The 20,144-nt window shown below is 40.0% G+C and overlaps 1 protein-coding gene across 17 annotated transcripts in view; it reads right to left on the bottom strand.

Annotated features, from left to right (window-relative positions):
- Positions 1 to 20,144, bottom strand: part of LOC115129292 (leucine-rich repeat flightless-interacting protein 2-like) — an 87,355-nt gene that overhangs the window by 27,058 nt on the left and 40,153 nt on the right. For 9 of the 17 annotated variants that reach the window (XM_029660817.2, XM_065025144.1, XM_065024644.1 and 6 more), the window contains exons 3-11: positions 12,754 to 12,771; positions 12,426 to 12,494; positions 11,325 to 11,369; positions 9,138 to 9,188; positions 8,802 to 8,837; positions 2,547 to 2,606; positions 2,413 to 2,454; positions 1,908 to 1,973; positions 1,610 to 1,675 (exon numbers count right to left, since the gene is read on the bottom strand). The exons of 2 other annotated variants lie outside the window; for them this stretch is intronic. In XM_029660817.2, the coding sequence (XP_029516677.1) occupies positions 1,610 to 1,675; positions 1,908 to 1,973; positions 2,413 to 2,454; positions 2,547 to 2,606; positions 8,802 to 8,837; positions 9,138 to 9,188; positions 11,325 to 11,369; positions 12,426 to 12,494; positions 12,754 to 12,771 (453 nt within the window). The remainder of the gene's footprint in view (positions 1 to 1,609; positions 1,676 to 1,907; positions 1,974 to 2,412; positions 2,455 to 2,546; positions 2,607 to 8,801; positions 8,838 to 9,137; positions 9,189 to 11,324; positions 11,370 to 12,425; positions 12,495 to 12,753; positions 12,772 to 20,144) is intronic. 6 more of the 17 variants (XM_065024667.1, XM_065024968.1, XM_065024727.1 and 3 more) reach the window with 6 other exon arrangements.

The raw sequence follows: 20,144 nt of genomic DNA, 5'->3' as shown, positions 1-20,144 counted from the left end.
CCATGTTGACTCCAATGCTTCCCAAAGTTGTGTCAAGTTGGCTGGATGTCCTTTGGGTGGTGGACCATTCTTAATACACATGGAAAACTGTTGAATGTGAAAAACCCAGCAGCATTGCAGTTCTTAACACACAAACCGGTGCACCTGGCACCTACTACCATACCACTGATGGGTTCTGACTTCTAAACGTGAAATATTGTTCATTATCAGGTATCCTATGGAAATGAGAAGGGCCACAGTCGGATTTCAATACCAAAAGTTAATGGTTATCTGTAGAAGGAATGTATATGGTGGGGTCAATTCATGTTGGATATGAGCCAGGGCCTTGGAGAAAAGGAAAGGAAAGGCAATCACATGGTTGCGGTCACTGATAAGGGTGGAGAAATGTGGATTAGTGAGCAATGGGGAGGAAGTCAGGTCAGGTCAGATTAAGGGAGAAGGAACAATTTATTACCCACATCACTTAACTTCCTGCCTAGAAATAAATATATCATGTTTAGAGGGAAGGAGGAGTTCACCTAAATTGGAGTATGTGTATTTGTGCTGGTGGGAACATATATTTTTCAGCCGTCTAACCCTTTGGGTGAATAAACTTGCTATGAGCTTTTATAGATGTCTGTCTGTTTTTTTACCCTGTTATTTAGAACCTAGCACCCCGTTCAAAGACACAAATCTTTTGTCTTGCTCATCCTCTGAATGGCACACTTACAAAATCCATGTCTCAACTATCAAAGCTTAAAAATCCTTATTTAACCTGTCTCCTCCCCTACATCTACACTGATTGAAGAGGATTTCACTAGCTTTCACCTGGATTCACCTGGTCAGTCTGTTGTGGAAAGAGCAGGCGTTCATAATGTTACGTAGACTCAGTGTATATCATGAATTCAAGGGGTGTCTGTCCATGACCATTCTTTTTGCAGGCCATAATTTCACATTCACACAAATTTACAGTGTCTTTTCAAAGTATCAATGGTGATTTAAAAAAAAACATGACTCAAACACACTTCTGACATAAATACATTTGGCATAGATGCTGAACAAGAGAACATATCTCCATTTAAAGATAAAGGCTGCTACTCTAAAGACAGTGTTACAGCAAAACGAGTAAAGAACAACAAAAAAAAAAACAGATGAACTGGAAGAAAAAAACAACACTCGGTGAGAGGTGTCAGACTTTCAGATATCAATGGTTAGTAGACAAGTGAGTAAAGTAAGATATACAGTACCAGTCCAAAAGTTTGGACCTACTCATTCAAGGGTTTTTCTTTATTTGGATTATTTTCTACATTGTAAAATAATCCCAAGAGTGTGCAAAGCTGTCATCAAGGCAAACGGTGGCTACTTTGAAGAATCTCAAATATATTTTGATTTGTTTAACAATTGTTTTGGTTACTACATGATTCCATATGTGTTATTTCATATTGTTGAGGTCTTCACTATTATTATACAATGTAGAAAGTAGTAAAAATAACCCTTGAATGAGTAGGTGTGGCCAAACTTTTGACTGGTACAGTACATATCGCTCAACACATTTGGGGTCAGAAGTGGGATCCAGCATTCAGTAGTTAACACCAAAGTGTTAATGCACAGTCAGTCACACAACACCCACCGGCTGCAGGTCCAGTCTGGAGGAGCGAGAGACCTTGCTAATGCTCTCATCACTGAGTCCTGAGCTCTGAGAGTGGGTGAGGAGAGAGAGAGAAAAGATGGCTACAAAACAGACCACCTTTTTGTCTCAATTCAAGCCCTTAGAGTTACCTCCGCAAGTTCCGCTTTCAATCTTATACAGATCAATTGATTGAATATAAAAATGGTTCCTTATTGGTAGAATAAAGGCAGTAGGGCTATTGCCAGAACTCCAAAAGAAAGAAAGAGGGAGAGGGAAAGAGGAAGAGAGGGGAACCCACCGGCTGCAGATCTAGTCTGGACGAGCGAGAGACCCTGCTAGTGCTCTCATCACCGAGTCTGGAGCTCTGAGAGTGGGCGAAGAGGAAAGGGAGATAAAGCCTAATTAACTGCAAGGCACTTAACTACAGCACACCATGTTAAATAGCACCCCTCTGCCTGCAAAAGAAGAACTATAACTACCCTCACTGAAGCCGAATTTGAACAAAACGAAACAGTCAAGAAAGTATCTTGGAATAGTTCAATGTGGTCAAGAAGGACCTTTGTCAATATAAACAATGGACTGATGGAATAAGGAATAAGGAAACAACCAGTACTGAATTGTGTGGTAAGAAAACCACAGTATCCTGAAATTCTCTCAACGCGTACGTGCTAAAACACACACATTCCGTCTGCAATCATTTAACTGAAGTCAACTTTAAACATGTTCACTTGAACCTATTGGCATTCATCCATTCATCCTGCTGGACACTAGCCAGGTACTACATGTTAAAAAGCACTACTAACCCGACTGGATATAGCACTGTACTCATTGTCATAGCCGTTGCTCTGTAAGGGACAGAACACATGCAAATGAGCAACAAAAATGCAATCATTTTTCAATTTGGCGAATTTCTTAAAAGGTCACAGTCTTTACATACGTCACGATCTTTGCGTTTGTCTTTGTGTTTCTTCTTTTTCTTGGACTTCTTGTCCTTCTCCTGTGAAAGTGAGGAGGAGCCATGGGAGAGGGGGATTGAGGAGGCGGGTAAAGGTGTGTGTCAGGATGCCTTTCCCGCCCATGGGAAAAGACATCATGGAAACAGTATACGTGGAGCCACACCCACTAATTAGTGACATGTCAAATTAATGTCACAGAAAGATAAATACAACACGTGCAAGGCAGGATGGGAGGAAGACACCTTGCATTTGCCTCAGTCTCTAGATTTCCATCCAAATGGCAACAGATTTTAATGTGGATATTCTAAAATCCACAAAAAGAAAACATGCACATTTTCCCACAAGTGGTGCGTTTCCACCAAAACTGACTTGTTGCAGATAAAAATCTGTGTGTGATGTACTTTTTTCGCTTCAGTTTTCATGTAGTGAATACAAATCAACTCGACCAATAGTTTTGTCACAAGAACTGTTGCGTTAAATAGCTAAATGTGCCTCCTCTGATCTTGGCACGTGCTCTCTAGCCAACAGCTTGCAGATCCAGTGCGGGTAGGCAAGTCTACATGAGATTAGTATGGATAAGAATATTTGTATTTGTCAAACGGCAGTCAAGCATCGATCCATCACGTCACCAGAATAAGATGCTCGATATTTATTGGAAAGGAGCACCTAGATTAGGGTGACGTCCCGCTGTTTTTGGTGGCCTGTCCCCGGCTGGAGCGGTCCCTGGAAAAGTCCCCGTTTTTAACTGTGCGTTAACTTCTTTAGGCTGGGGGGCAGTATTGAGTAGCTTGGATTAATAAGGTACAAGGAGTAAACTGCCTGCGACTCAGGCCCAGAAGCTAAAATATGCATATTATTAGTAGATTTTAATAGAAAACATTCCGAAGTTTCTAAAACTGTTTGAATGATATGTGAGTATAACATAACTCATATGGCAGGCAAAAACCTGAGAAAAAATCCAACCAGGAAGTGGGAAATCTGAGGTTTATAGGTTTTCAAGTCTTTGCCTATCCAAGATGGTGTAAATTTGGTCTGATTGCACTTCCTAAGGCTTCCACTAGATGTCAACAGTCTTTAGAACCTTGTTTCAGGCTTCTACTGTGAAGGGGGAGTGAATAAGAGCTGTTCGACTAAGGGGTCTGGCAGAATGCCATGAGCTAAATCATGGGCGCGGCCGTGAGAGCTGCGCTCCTTCTCATTTCTAAAGACAAAAGGAATTGTCCGGTTGAAACATTATTGAAGATTTATGTTAAAAACATCCTAAAGATTAATTCTATACATCGTTTGACATGTTTCTACGAACTCTAATGTAACTTTTGACTTTTCGTCTGGACTAAGTGCCTGCGCCTCATTAATATGGATTTGTGAACTAAACGCGCAACCAGAAATGAGGTATGTGGACATAAATGATGGCCTTTATCAAACAAAATAAACATTTATTGTAGAACTGGGATTCCTGGGAGTGCATTCTGATGAAGTTCATCAAAAGGTAAGTGAATATTTATAATGCTATTTCTGACTTCTGTTGACTCCACAACATGGCAGGTGGCTTGTTTTGGTGCCTGAGCGCTGTGCTCAGATTTTTGCATGGTGTGCTTTTTCCGTAAAGCTTTTTTGAAATCTGACACAGCGGTTGCATTAAGGAGAAGTATATCTTTAATTCCATGCATAACACTTGTATCTTTTATCAATGTTTATTATGAGTATTTCTGTAAATTGATGTGGCTCTCTGCAAAATCACCGGATGTTTTGGAAGCAAAATATTACTGAACATAACACGCCAATGTAAACTGAGATTTTTGGATATAAATATTAGAGGTCGGCCGATTAATTAGGGCCGATTTCAAGTTTTCATAATCAGAAATCGGGATTTTTGGACACCGTTTTTTTTTACACCTTTATTTAACTAGGCAAGTCAGTTAAGAACACATTCTCATTTTCAATGACAGCCTAGGAACGGTGGGTTAACTGCCTTGTTCAGGGGCAGAACGACAGATTTTTACCTTCTCAGCTCGGGGATTCAATCCTGCAACCTTACGGTTAACGCTCTAACCACCTGCCTCATTGCACTCCACGAGGAGCCAAGGTAAGTTGCTAGCTAGCATTAAACTTATCTTACAAAAGAAACCATCATAATCACTAGTTAACTACACATAACCATAAACATCAATGCCTTTCTTACAATCAATACACAACTATATATTTTTAAACCTGCATATTTAGTTAATATTACCTGCTAACATGATTTTATTTGTGTCTCTTCTCTTGCAACAGAGTCAGGGTATATGCAGCAGTTTGGGAGGCCTGGCTCGTTGCGAACTAATTTGCCAGAATTTTACATAATTATGACATAACATTGAAGGTTGTGCAATGTAACAGGAATATTTAAACTTATGGATGCAACCCGTTAGATAAAATACAGTAGGTTCCGTATTTCACTGAAAGAATAAATGTTTTGTTTTCGAGATGATAGTTTCCGGATTCGACCATATTAATAATCTAAGGCTCGTAGAGCGTTGGACTAGTTAACTGTATGGTTGCAAGATTGAATCCCCAAGCTGACAAGGTAAAAATCTGTCATTCTGCCCCTGAACAAGGTAGTTAACCCACCGTTCCTAGGCAGTCATTGAAAATAAGAACGTGTTCTTAACTGACTTGTCTAGTTAAATAAAGGATAAATAAAGGTGTAAAAAAATCTTTAAAAATTGGCCAAATTGGTGTCCAAAAATACCGTTTTCCGATTGTTATGAAAACTTGAAATCGGCCCTAATTAATCGCCATTCCAATTAAAATCGGTCGACCTTTAGTGGTCATATGCTTACCTGGAAGTAATGGACCAGTCGAGAGAGTGTTCTCCCAAATAAATGATATATGGACAGCAGCAAGAAATAGGTTCACTGTTCCTACCATCAAGGCCATGCTTATTGTGAAGACAAACTTTAACCTCACCTGCCAGGAGTTCATGGAGAAGCTGGCCAAAGACAGAACAATTTTGAAGAAGATACATTCTTCTGAGAAATATACAGATTAGGTTGGTATAAGTATATTAGTAAATTCTCTTCTGCTCTTAGTCTACCCAGACTACAAGGACCACTGAATGGCTGTTCGGACAGTTCTGTCTTGTCTGTAGTGTTTCTGTAGTATAGTTGTTTTCTCTGTTTCACAATGTGCCTGTTAGACTAAATACATGAAACCGGAATTATCTCCCTTTTTAATTTCATAGATAATAACATTGGATATTTTAATGATATATTGACTGCCGAACTGGAAATGTCCCCAGTTTTAATTTCAGAAATCTGGTCACCTTAATCTAGATCACCGTGCACTTTCACCACCCTGTCAAGTTCATCATTATTAATTTAATCTGTAGCCTAATAAACTGCATTCGTTTCCAGAGTCGTAGTGGGAGGACTATACACTATGTGACTATTGCCATGCCTCGCATAATACATTTTCAGGATACAAAAAGATTGTTGAGAGAACAAATGATCTGTCAGCATTTATAAAACTTCCTGTTTCCATCACAGTTGCCATGATTTTTATTTTTTTCCCATCACCACCAAACTGATAAAGACACACATTACTTTCTTGTTTGGGTCAAACATACAAACCATTGCAGCATTCAAGAAAACCCCAAACTCACAACCTTTTTCGGTTTTAAAAACTTGCGTCTCCCTTTAAGGACTTATTTCTCATTTAACTACAGTTCTTTAACACTACGGTATTTTCCATGATTACTCACCATAAAACATTTCTCTATGAGAACTCAGACAACAGTGCCTAAAATAGTTCTGAGTCGGTGTTTAAGTCCCAAATGGCACCCGATTCGCTATATAGTGCACTACTTTTGAACAGATCCCTATGGGCCCTGGTCAAAAGTAGTCACTATAAAAGGAATAGGGTGCCATTTATGATGCATCTTGTGTTTGTTTTGGAACAGACAGTTGGCAGTCAGGCTAGCCAGCTCTATAAGTCGATTTACTCCATGGCACTAGCCAGGGACAAACACAGTTGTCCACTGAAGAAATTAACCATACTAACACCCAAAATGACGCTGTAATGTAACCAAACAAGATAATTATGGTTTGATTAAATAAACATGTAAGACAAGTGCTTGTTTAGGGTTATTAAGCATTGAAGCACATGCCTCAGGAGGAGCATTCATTAGTGGTTCAGATGTTAAAATAGTATTAAACTGGGTAGTTTGAGCCCTGAATGCGGATTTACTGACAGCCGTGGTATATCAGACCGTATACCACGGATATGACAAAAGTTATTTTTACTGCTCTAATTACATCGGTAACCAGTTTATAATAGCATTAAGGTACCTTGGGGGTTTGTGGTATATGGCCAATATACCACATCCCTCAGGCCTTATTGTTAAATATAACATTCAACTCAACTTTAGAACACAAACGTCAAATAGTCAGGCTTTGTGTCACACAGCCATGTCAACATTCTCCAGAGTACACACCATGTCTGAACAACACGCTACAATAAGTCGTCCATGCTAATGTTTGTGACACACACAGACACACAAACCCAAGACTGTATGAAGTAGTTGATCCACTAAAAGTTTTGAGATTATGTTGCGAATTTAGAGGTCATTTGTGGTTTAGTACGGTACCCTGCGTCACCACTTCATTGCTCCAGAACAGCGCAAGGGGGAGTTAGAGCACTGATTATGCTTTTGGGTCCTACTGTGTCTCTAACTGACAATGAATGGGTGACATAAACCTAAATAGAAACTGATAATTGTGCACTACTTCAGTATTACTTACTAAAACTGTTGTTACACTAAGGTTTTTATTTTGTTAGGATTATTTTGCTCTTACTGTAGTACTGTAGGCCACTCCCGGCCGGTCACGTTGTACAGCGCCTGAGTGGTGCAACGGTCTAAAACAGCTGTGTTCCTACAGATGCTGGTTCAATACCTGTGCCGGCCTCGACTGGGAGACCCATGAGATGACCTTAGGTTTCTCCCCCTCTACAAACAGAAATTAATTATAAATAACCAACTGGGCTTATTTACAAATTAGTAACAATGTCTCACACCATGTTCAAGAATGGTATTTTTCCTCACTCATTTTACGTTATTTGGAAACAATACTCTCCAAAATATTTAAGGGGCATTGCACGAATAATGGCGCTGACTAGGGAAATGTTCCCGCTGTTCTGTTCTTAGTGCCAGTCTGCGCGTTCAAACTAAAACAATGTAACTAATAATGGCATCTTTATGCTTTCATTAATAAAATAATGATAAAAAATATATATTATTCCATATACTGTAGGCCTATCATAGGCAACATGAGTCTCACTAGTGTTGAGTAATGTGCTGTTAAAAGTGGTGTAGGTCTTATTTAAAGAGTATATTGAAGTTAGAAGCAACAGGATTTGAAGGAAAAGCCTAAAACTATTTTAGCACTGTATCCCACTGCTCTGAGACAAGCTTTGGGGACTGGTCTTGATCAATCAGTGAGATTTTTATTTTCACTGAATCTTCGTTTGGGTATTGGTTAGACTACAATTATGCAATTAGGGTGTTGAAATGTTATGCTCTTAGTGTAACCTTTATTTAACTAGGCAAGTCAGTTAAGAACTAAATCTTATTTTCAAGGACAGCCTACTCCTTCCTCCACGTCATGGAATTGAACCCCGGTCTCCCGTGTGTCTGCATTCTCTAGTACAGCCACTACTGAAGGCTATCAAATACTTCTCAAAGATGCCCTCTGGTGGTCAAACTAGCACTAACAAGCATTAATGGTACCAGTGGTTCACATTTAAATAACGTACCATAGAATTCTGAAAGACCATACAAGCTGCACCGCAGTAACGCTGCATCTTTAAAGGACTGTAGGTTAACAATGCATTGCAATCTTCCCAACACACATTAAACCACCATTAGTAACTATCACATCTGCAGTTAATCAAACTGATGAGTTAACGTAAATAATGAACCAACATCTACCAAACAATTTGTACGCTTTCCTGTGAAACTATTCTGCTGTCGCTAAGGGACACAATTATATGGTTGGTGCCTGATCCTGGTATGCTTGATTTTCTCCTAAGAGGACTGTCATGTTTTGGTACTCCATCGTTGCCTTGTTCTGAATAGAGTTTAAATGGTAAACTAACAACTAGATGTTGTTACTAAACACTGACATAAAGACCATTATGGGATGCATTAGGGTTAGATGATCACTCCAGGTTAAATCTCACAGCAGGTTAAGTCTTACCCCTCTTCCGTAGGCCCCTATTGCATCAAGATCCGACTGCTCAAAGACATAAGAGCATCGTCACCAAGGGTTTAAGCACCAAGTGATGGTTGTACTTGTTAACCCTTCTGAGCAGCTATGGAAACACACATGCTTACCTCTTTATGCAAGTTGGTAGAAATTGCCCTAACCACTGGTTTTACTGTCCCTAATGGTTTCAGTTTGGATTTAGAACTGGAAAATCTGATCCAAGACCTGTGTTTAGGGGCAACTTCTACCTCAATCCTCTTTACCAATAGTCAGAAATTCTGCAATTGAATTGAAAACAAAAGATGTCAGCGTTACAGTGATACTGACCCTCACACTGCCTCGGCTGCCCACAGACATCCGCTCATCATCGTCTGAGATCTGTGTGGGAAACAAAAAAATTAAGTAGATGTTCTTCGATTGTCCAGTACAACATCTGTACTTGGGAAAAAAAGATTCAATATGTGGAAGCACATTTCACAGTGAAATTAAGAAACAAAAATTCCAATTGATTTTTTGATACACAATGAGGAAAATTGAATTTCAATTTACTCCATGAATTGAAATGTAATTTCACCCCAACCCTGGTGTTTAACATGGTTCACTGAAACGAATCTCTCCCCTCCATCGGTAAATGACTTGACTGTGACCTCTTTCTCTGTGTTCCCCAGACTGGCTGTACAAACCAGATTATGTGCCTGAGAACACAGCACGATGGCCCAGGGCAGTGGAGTCAGAGTGGGCCACACTGAATGACAGTGTGTGAATTATTGGCACCCTTAGCAAAAATGATAATTACTATACTGAGCTATATTCTATGCTCAAAAAGATTGGGAAATTATACTATTTTATAATACAATTGCTCAGGTAAAGAGATGTTTAAAGAGATTCTCCGGTACTTTCGTATACTTTTTAGCCAGTAGTTCTGAAAGTAGCGCTCACGAGCCAAAAGTGGTCCCCAAAAAGTGTGTACCCACATCACGTGCAGATATGTGCACCACGTCATTGCTCTTTATTTCGCTCTGCTGTGGGTATATGATGTGCCTCTTGCTAGATGTCACTCAAATGGCGAAGGGCTGAACCTCATTGGCTAGAACTTGTATTGCTACGCGAGGAAAAAAGGCACTGCACAGCTTCATGAAAAACAGTCGCTTTCAAACTAGGGATTTTGTGGCTAATTGAAATGCATAATCTATACGCAGAATTACTGTATTATGAACCTCACAATGACACATTCAGCCCAAAACGTGAGGTTTGAAAAACACTTAAAGTTCCAATTCATGTCTTTAACAAGTAATTTTTTTTTATCATCTCAAAAAAGGTAGGGGTTAAAATTATTGACACCCCTGTTTTCAATACTTCACCTTAAGGATAACGACACTGAGCCTCTTTCTAAAAAGTTTGAGTTGGATTTTAGACCATTCCTCCATACAGAATCCTTCTAGATCCTTTGTCTGCACTTATGGACTGCCCTCCTCAATTCAAACCACAGGTTTTCAATGGGTTTCTATTTTCAGGTAATCTGACCAAAGCACCAGGTCCAATCCAAGTGCCAATGCTATTTAGGAAACACCAGCGGTGGCTTTGGCGTCTAAATGAGAATGCATGCGCAGAAAATAATCCCGTAAAACATGGTGGTGATTATTTGATGTTATGCGGCTATTTTGCTTCCACTGGTCCCGGGGCCCTTGTTAAGGTCAATGGCATCATGAACTTTACCCAGCACCAGGACATTTTAGGCACAAACCCTAAAATGAAAGTGAAAGGTGAAAGTGGATCTTCCTGCAAGAAAATAACCCCAAACACATCCACAAATGAATTGTTAATTGGTCATAAAATCAACTATTTCTAATGGCCATCTCAGTCTCCAGACCAGAAACCCATTGAATTGAAGAGAGCAGTTCATACGAACAGACAAAGGATATCAAGGATCTGGAAGGATTCTGTACATAGGAATGGTCCCAATGTGTTCTCCAACTCATAAGACATTTTAGAAAAAGTCTCAGTGCCGTTATCCTTCCAAGGTAAGGTATTGAAAACAGGGGTGTCAACAATTTGAACCCCCATCTGTTAGAGAAAAACATTATTACTTGTTAAACATGTATTTCTCTGAGAAATTGTATTAGTATAAAATTATTTCCAATATAACTCAGTATTTGAATTATTTATTTCATACAGTAATGTTTACTCATCTTTATCAAGGGTGTCAATAATTTCAGACCTCACTGTTTATCCCAACAAGCATACTATATGATATAAGGCAAAATATTGCAGATCAACACGTACTAAATAGTATCCTAGTATGGATTGGATATTGGACCTTGGAGTGTATTGACTGATAGGAAACAAATATCATCGTCACTTGAACAAAAGCCAGCTGACATTGTGACTCTCCAGCACCTGAGTTCCCAAGGTATCAAGTCAAGGTTCAAATAAATGAAAGTTGCTTTTGTCAGATGATGGAGACAGGAAGGTGCAAAGAGAGATGGTGGATGATAGGACGAGAGGAATACACACCGAAGTATGTCTCTGTGTGGGGCGTGAGTACCTCTCACTGTCCTCCTGGAGGAATGAAAAAGGAAAATAGGACACAGGTAGAGGTCAAGGTTCAAATGACAGGAGAAGGATGAAACACTTAGGACAATGTCAACATTGATGTTCATATAGGCACGTTAGAGAGGGGTTTCAGCAAGCACCCAAACAAATAGACAAATTCACACTCGCACAAGGGCACACTTACGTGCAAAAACTCACACACCATTATTCCAAAGGAGGACTTCTAGCATGTATGCCCACTTTTTCCAATTCAACTGTGGCTATTAAACTGAGGAGAATTGAAAGTGAAGGGTAATTGCCTGCTAACCTTTGAAAGTGAACAATTCTCAATGGTCAAGTGCACTGCATTCATTCCCTAAGCAGCCATGCCTGCAGTTCATCACATCACTGTGGCCATGGATACTGATCCTGTCACCCAACCACTCAAGCAGACATGGTTACACAGACAGGACAGAGATTCGTTCCTGTCCTGCAACTGTAGCTTTCATCACATGCTGTGGTTGGTTACTCGTTATTGTTTCCCAATACCTTCACATAATTCAGCATTTGTCTTTTAAAAACACAATATGACAGGAGAGACATATGTCACACAGTGTCCAGTCTGAACCATCCAGGAAAACTGCAAGAATAAGACCGTCGCTTGGCATTCAAGGGGATCCTCAAAACCCAGGCAGTCTACACGAAAAGGGATAAGACATGCAGATCCAAAACCCATTCAACATGCACATACATTCTGTGGATTATCATTAGATGTGCGGCCTTATAAATCAACAATCCGCTCTAACCTGTAAGCTAAAGTTATAAAAAAAATTATGAAAAGCAAATGCCATATAGGTTTAAGAGGAAAGCCCTTTTTTTAAATCTTAGCTATTCCCCATGGCTAAGAACATTCACAACATACCGCTGCCTCTCTGGCATTATTAACAGCTTTGAAGACTGAAAGAGTGAGTGAATTACTTTCATGCATTATTCAAAACAAGCTATTATTCCACAACTGTTAGTGCAGCTAATTCATTAACAATGCTTAGTTTGTCAAAGATTAATTATTGTTATTGACTGTACCATCCATTGCTCGATGTGTCCCCATTCGCTGTCTACTTTGTCTGATTTGTTGTCCAAGCCGTAATATTTCTGAGGAAAGCGTGTGAGGAGAGGAAGGAAGGTTGGAAACTCACAGCTCATCGAATAATCATTATTATCTAGCTATATGTAGTCTAAACCATGGTGATTTTATGTTGGCATAGACATTTCTGTAACAAATAACTAACATTTATACCAGGATGCATGTCTAAATTGAAGAAAAAAAAAAGATAATAATTTTTTACTACTGACAAGATGATAATGAAAGTTGAAAAACAGTACAAAAAATGTGGGGGGACAAGAATCCTACCTTCTGAACCTGATATATCTATAAATTAACACCACAGGAGGAGCAGCCAGGGCAATGGAGGAGAAGAACCAGGAATCAGGGACAGAAAGGGAAAGAATACAAGAAAACAGAGTGACATTGAGGAACAGAGAGAGATAAAACATGATAGACCACCGCAAAGATGGCGAGAGAGAATGTAAAGCTGTATACGGTATGTATGTAAAGCTACATAGAAAGCGAGAGAACAGTACAATAATTAGGGTGGTGTCCACACCGAGGCAAATTATTACTTATGACAGGGACTTGGCTGTGGAATGTGCCATGGACATAGCGTGGCAGGCCAACAGTAACCGACCCCAGGAACGTCTCAAGAGTTCACATGATGGTCTCGGGAGGGACCATGTGATTGGAGTCACCAGGGTAAGCATGATTCTTCCCGACCGTGGCTCCTTAAGGTTAGTGACAGCCTGTTGGCATCTCAACAGTAGCATGACCAGTGTCACCTGGCACACGAGGCAATCAGCCAAAATACTGTACACTTTTCTCAAGTCACGTTTTGACAAGATCCAAAACATGGCCTGTTTCTTTCTAGGAGGGGATGTTCCTCAGCGACAGTGTCAACACATTATTCTATGATTCACCAATATTGCCTTACTTTTAAACTCAATTACCTTTGAAGAGATCCTAAAAAACGACATGCATTTCAGTCAGTGCTGCTGTACAAATAGGTAGCAGACAAAACCCCAGTAAATAGACTTTCATAGCCAGATTTCCTAAAGAACGAAAGGGTACACTACGACACTAGCTAGATCAACAGTGGTTCCTCCTTTAAAAGTTGTGTCATACTGCAGCACACCTTGCTGCAGCACACCTTGCTTTCCGTTAGGATCTGTGAGAATATTTAAAGGGTCTTTTTTATTAATTCTAAATTAAATAATAATAATAATCGCTTTCTTTAAAAAGTAAAGATATTTAGGATATTTTGTTTTCATTTAACCTAGAGTGAGCGATAAAAAGGCAATTCTTGAACATTGACTGCGACAGTCTCACTAATTGTAATTGTAAATAAAGTCAGTTTGTTATTTAGATGTATTTATTTCTGGAGAAACCTAACTTGATGATTTAGCAGATATCACTTGCTTATACTCAGTCAACACATATCTTAAAACCAGTTATGCATTAGGGGGCGCTATAACATTTTTGGGATGAAAAACGTTCCCGTTTTAAACAAGATATTTTGTCACGAAAAGATGCTTGACTATGCATATAATTGACAGCTTTGGAAAGAAAACACTCTGACGTTTCCAAATCTGCAAAGATATTATCTGTGAGTGCCACAGAACTGATGCTACAGGCGAAACCAAGATTAAATTTCAAACAGGAAATGCCCCAGATTTTGGAGGTGCTTTGTTCCAATGTCTCCTTATATGGCTGTGAATGCGCAAGGAATGGGCCTACACTTTGTCGTTTCCCCAAGGTGTCTGCAGCATTGTGACGTATTTGTAGGCATATCATTGGAAGATTGACCATAAGAGACTACATTTACCAGGTGTCCGCTCGGTGTCCTCCATCAAAACTATTGCATAATCTCCAGGTGCGTGCATGTTTCCATTTTGAAGAGAGGAGAAACTAAACTGCCACTAGTGACTTATCATCGAATAGATATGTGAATAACACCTTGAGGATTGATTCTAAACAACGTTTGTCATGTTTCTGTCGATATTATGGAGTTCATTTGGAAAAAAGCCAAATGTGATGAACAAAACGGAGCGATTTCTCCTACACAAATACTATTTTTAGAAAAACTGAACATTTGCTATCTAACTGAGAGTCTCCTCATTGAAAACATCCGAAGTTCTTCAAAGGTAAATTATTTTATTTGAATGCTTTTCTTGTTTTTGTGAAAATGTTGCCTGTTGAATGCTAGGCTTAATGCTATGCTAGCTATCAATACTCTTACACAAATGCTTGTTTTGCTATGGTTGAAAAGCATATTTTGAAAATCTGAGATGACAGTGTTGTTAACAAAAGGCTAAGCTTGAGAGCCAATATATTTATTTAATTTCATTTGCGATTTTCATGAATAGTTAACGTTGCGTTATGCTAATGAGCTTGAGGCTATACTTAAGATCACGGATACGGGATTGCTCGTCGCAACAGGAAAATAATTCCATGCTCGTCTCAGAGCAGCATTAAACGGTGCTGAAATAGACATCCACAGCGGGAAGGCTATATATACACACATAACGATATTTTGGAGATGATTTACTTTTCAAAAACACGACAGTGAGCGATTGTAATCTGAATAAAAAGGCCCAAATAATATTTATAAAGGCCAAAATATAGCCCTACTAATAGCCATAATGACACTGTACAACGTGACCGTGTGTTTGAAAGCGTATTTCAGTAAGCAACAATTTGTTTGCCTTCATTAGACAACTTTGTTCCAATATTTCTCTAATTCAGTGATATTTGTTCCCATAGTAATTTGTTATGGATCCATAACTAAATCAACAACTGCATTTTGAAAGAGTATTTTTATCATTATTTTATTAATGAAAGCATAAAAATGCTGATGAAGAAATATAGTACTGTACAGTATATGCTGTTACATTTAGATAATAAATCATTTTGAAGATAAGCCACCTGCGTTTGTTTATTAGGCTACTGTGCAGTCAGACAAGTAAACATAGCCTTCAATATATACTGTAATAAACATGAGAAAGTGCCTAATTCCTTACATAAGGATGAGCAGACCATGTCCAGACTTTCTTGGTGACCTCAAGAACCTTCAATAATGGCTGTACTAGAGAATGCGGGCACGCAGGAGACCGGGGTTCAATTCCCCGACAGGGAGGAAGGAGTACGCTGTCATTGTAAATAAGATTTTGTTCTTAACTGACTTGCCTAGTTAAATAAAGGTTACACTAAGAGCATTACATTTCTTCACCCTAATTTTCTAATTCTAGTCTAACCAATACCCAAATGGAGATTCAGTGAAAATAAAAATCTGATTGATTTATCAAGACCAGTCCCCATGCTTGTCTCAGAGCAGTGCGAAACGGTGCCAAAATAGTTATAGGCTATTGCTTCAAATTCTATTGCTTCTAACTTTAATATACTCTTTAAATAAATAAGACCTAGCACATTACTGAACACTAGCTCCAACTCAGGCTTCATCCATGTTACGAAGGTGGATATTGATCCCGCACTTGTCGCTAACTCAATCCAAGCTATTAACTGCGTGTAAGAACAGTTATCCTGCAAATTCAGGCTATGAGAAAAAAGCTATTAGACGGGCCGTCTTCATTTCATTACGTGTATCATTAATGCCGTCTTTCTGCTTATCAATTACCCTTTTTTCCCCCCACTATCGATAAAATAATAGTATTAAGTCATACGAAGGTTTTACTGCACATAAAGTTAAATGCATCCTGACATTTGTAGTGTGACAAGTCTTTCATTATTACTGAATTTAACATAAAAGAACATAAACTATTCTACAGATGAAGGGATGATAATGCAGTCTTTGTGAGAGGGAGGGAATCTGATTTAATTGCTCCTCAACGCACCGCCCAGAGACTTCTTTCAGGATAGTGGAGTAGAGTTAACAGGTTAGAGCTGAAGTATTCGTTGCCATAGAAATTGGCCTGGCTAGGTGGTGAGCCACCTTTATGTCAACGGTTATCCCAAGTTGAACTCAGAACTGACCAAAGTTAGGTCCTCAAACCCGCTATGTAGTATACCCCTCTGAACATCTTAAGCATTGGGATATTTATAGTTTATAGAGACAAAAACAGTTTTCACTCAGAACGGCACTAGCCATCTTCATTAGCAGGTACATGCAGTTAAAAAAACTATTCTAATAGACCTGAATTGGGGAAACTACAGCGTTAAATGGTCCAAAACAGACCCCAAAGACAAAGTTGGAGATCATCACCTCATACAAGCGTAGAAATGTATTTATCATGAAATGCATTAGTTATTGCACTCACCGAGCGAAGTTTGATTAACTCCCTATGAGTGGTTCCTTAAAGTATTTGAAATTATATGATCTGGTCTCGGTGGAGGTCCACTTGAGCAAACAAGCTAACTCTTTCCGATTTTATTGAACAACATGTTACAATGTTTTATATGCTGTACCTTTGAGCTCAGTCTAGAAGCTGTGGTAGCTGAGACAAAATCGCTCTACAAGCTATGTGAAAAATGTGCCACCTCTTCTATACTGTCCCCCAATCCCCAGCCAACAATGCTTTTCCTGGTTTTAAAAGACACCCTACCCATCCGGTTTCACTGGCCTGTCAGTGGGCCACTAATCCAGATTTAACAGCACTCTCTCACTTTCAGCCCTGCAGTACATGCTTTAGCTGGTGTGCGACTCTCAGTTCTACAGATCCATCATCAGTTGGGCTGACCCTTTCACCCACTGTTAATCTTCATTCATTAACTAGAAGTGCTGTTCAGACGACGCCCTACCACTTCTTGACCACACAAGTCCATCAGTCTCAATTAATGTTTTTTCTGCCTGACGTCTATGTCCGTGCTTGCGCCATTGGTTTGGCCAAAAGATCTTGCCCCAACCTTGGCAAAGTCCCCCCGCGGCAGATTTACTGACCCTTTGTCATGGTTAATGCCTGAGACTTGTCGGAAAAGCACTTATTGTTAGAGTTAAGCTTTGTGTCAGCGTTTCTCTTTCGAAGTTGGTCACCTTCAAGGACCTGAGAGCTGAACAAATGCGTTTGTCATTTCATCTCCAAAATATCACACAGGAACATGTGTACTTACAGTACCATAAACATATGTCCCATTGCCACAGGTATGCCACCTTTTATGATAAAAGCATTATGAAACAAAGGTGATACTGGAACCTCTTCTTCCAAGCTTTGGCAGCTGAGCTCTCTTTGACCTCAGAGCAAAAGATACCTAGCTTCTACCAACAAAGGAAACGTGACAAGCTTTTCGGCTCAGCGTCTGTGAGGCACGTTGGAGTCAGCATTCTGGAAAAGTTGTTCTGAGAACCAGCGTGCTTAAAGTGCCTCACAGCAACATGTCAATCAAGAACACAGATTTTTCTGGCGATTTCATTACAGAAATTGTTTGGGATTTAAGACTATTTCAAAGCAGAGATTGCAAATTAAGATAAAACTTCATATCCAGGTCCGACCAAAGTATTTGATAAATGGTCAAGTACGAAAATCATCACTATTAATTATTGAAGTGTAAATAAACAATTACCTTGCCTCGTTCAGTGCAAGACCATTCATCAGATGACTTATACAATCAGCTTAGGTACTGTACCTCCCGCTGTAACTAGCTTCAAACATACCGGCTCACCTTTCTATTTGGAGGGGTCCCCGGACGCCCTTTAAGGGCAGCCCGAAACCCCCTCCCCGCCAACCACCGCCCGGCCGTCCTGCTGCGGTCACGATGCAAACTTAAGGTGTTCCATACAGATGTCGCCAATGACGATGGCCTGCCATGCAGACGGGATCAAGGAGGTTAAAAGTTCCCAGTTCAGAGGCTCAGGCGTTGCTACAAAGACAACCTGATGATTTAGGTTAGCACTACTGTAGATATACAGCTAGCAATCCACTCTTCTGGCTTGAGTGTTTCTACAATTGAACAGGATATCTCCTAAAGTTATCATCCGGACAGTAGTGGAAAGCATAGTAGTGCTGTCCAGACATAACATCGTTGGAGCGGTATAAACGAACCACTGTTCGTCAACAAGAGGCTTCACTAAGGAGGACAGCCCGCTAAGCTACTTTGGGACTTGGCTTGAGGGTTTAAGCCACGCACACACATACACATTCACACACACCAAACACACCTCCTGACCAGACTAATCTGAACACTGACTGTTAATCCGGTGAGTATGACAGGAGGGGGTGTGCCTGCTCATGCATGTCTACCATAACACAGGGATGGTGCAATGTTTGCTCAACCACATGTTTTAAATGTGTGAGCATATGGCATGTGTCTCTCATTGCTGGCAAATTTCACATCTAAAATGGGAAAATGATAAATATGAGAAACTCACATCATAGTACACTAAACAACTAAAGTACTATCACAGTGATCATTCTGTACATTAAGGCAAGAACATATGGTTTCTTAGAGCAGGGTAGCAATGTTGGAGTAAGAATGAGCAGTGACTGTAAAGCTTTCTGTAGGATTATTGTGGTCTAAGAATAGTGACCCAAGAAAGGTGAGGCTCCCTTAGGTAGGGATCAGAGGTGCTAAACCACAGCAAGACACATTCACCATGTAACACATCAGAACAAAAACGTAAAAATCTAGAGACTAGAGCCTCTATCGGCAGAGTCAAACCAAATGGTGATTTAATGAACCTAAAAGGTGTTTGAGTCTGAAGAACCAAGAGGGAGGCAAAGCTAGCAGAGAGCATATAGCATTATGCAATGCTTAAGTCCCTCTCAGGTAATACATCACTCTGATTTCCATAACTTTAATAAACTGAAGATTACCCAATATTTTCTAATAGGAAATGTTCAATTCATGTATTGACTTTTGACTGAAATGGAATTTACCCCAGCCCTGCTTGATGGAGTACTTACTGAGACTGAGGGATTTACAATCTCCAATGGTCCAATCAGAGCCATTACTTAATCTCACAGCTGGAAACTAACCTAGACACTGCTAATACAAATCTCAGCCAATAAAAACAACTATCCAAATACAACAGCTGAACACAATGTAAACATCTATTGGACCAAAGCAACATGCTTTATAGTTCTGTTACATTAAGAAATAGTACACATTAACCGATGCGTCCTTGGTCATATGACAACTGAACAAGAGTGTCAATTACCGATGCTATTTGGTGAGTTCAACCCCCCTTGGGTTGTGCCGTGGCGGAGATCTTTGTGGGCTATACTCGGCCTTGTCTCAGGATGGTAAGTTGGTGGTTGAAGATATCCCTCTAGTGGTGTGGGGGCTGTGCTTTGGCAAAGTGGGTGGGGTTATATCCTTCCTGTTTGGCCCTGTCCGGGGGTATCATCAGATGGGGCCACAGTGTCTCCTGACCCCTCCTGTCTCAGCCTCCAGTATTTATGCTGCAGTAGTTTGTGTCGGGGGGCTAGGGTCAGTTTGTTATATCTGGAGTACTTCTCCTGTCTTATCTGGTGTCCTGTGTGAATTTAAGTATGCACTCTCTAATTCTCTCTTTCTTTCCCTCTCTCTGGCAGGAGCTGAGCCCTAGGACCATGCCTCTGCAAACAGCTCCGCCCCCCCGCAGCTACTCGCTCAAGCCTCTCCAGGTTCTCCTTTACCCAAATCCAGATAGCAGATGTTCTGAAAGAGCTGCAAAACCTGGACCTGTACAAATCAGCTGGGCTTGACAATCTGGACCCTCTATTTCTGAAACTATCCGCCGCCATTGTCACAACCCCTAT

This window comes from Oncorhynchus nerka, linkage group LG1, assembly GCF_034236695.1.
Source record: "Oncorhynchus nerka isolate Pitt River linkage group LG1, Oner_Uvic_2.0, whole genome shotgun sequence".
Taxonomy (NCBI): domain Eukaryota; kingdom Metazoa; phylum Chordata; class Actinopteri; order Salmoniformes; family Salmonidae; genus Oncorhynchus; species Oncorhynchus nerka.
The sequence above is the reverse complement of the archived record's forward strand: the minus strand, read 5'-3'. Positions and strand labels throughout refer to the sequence as shown.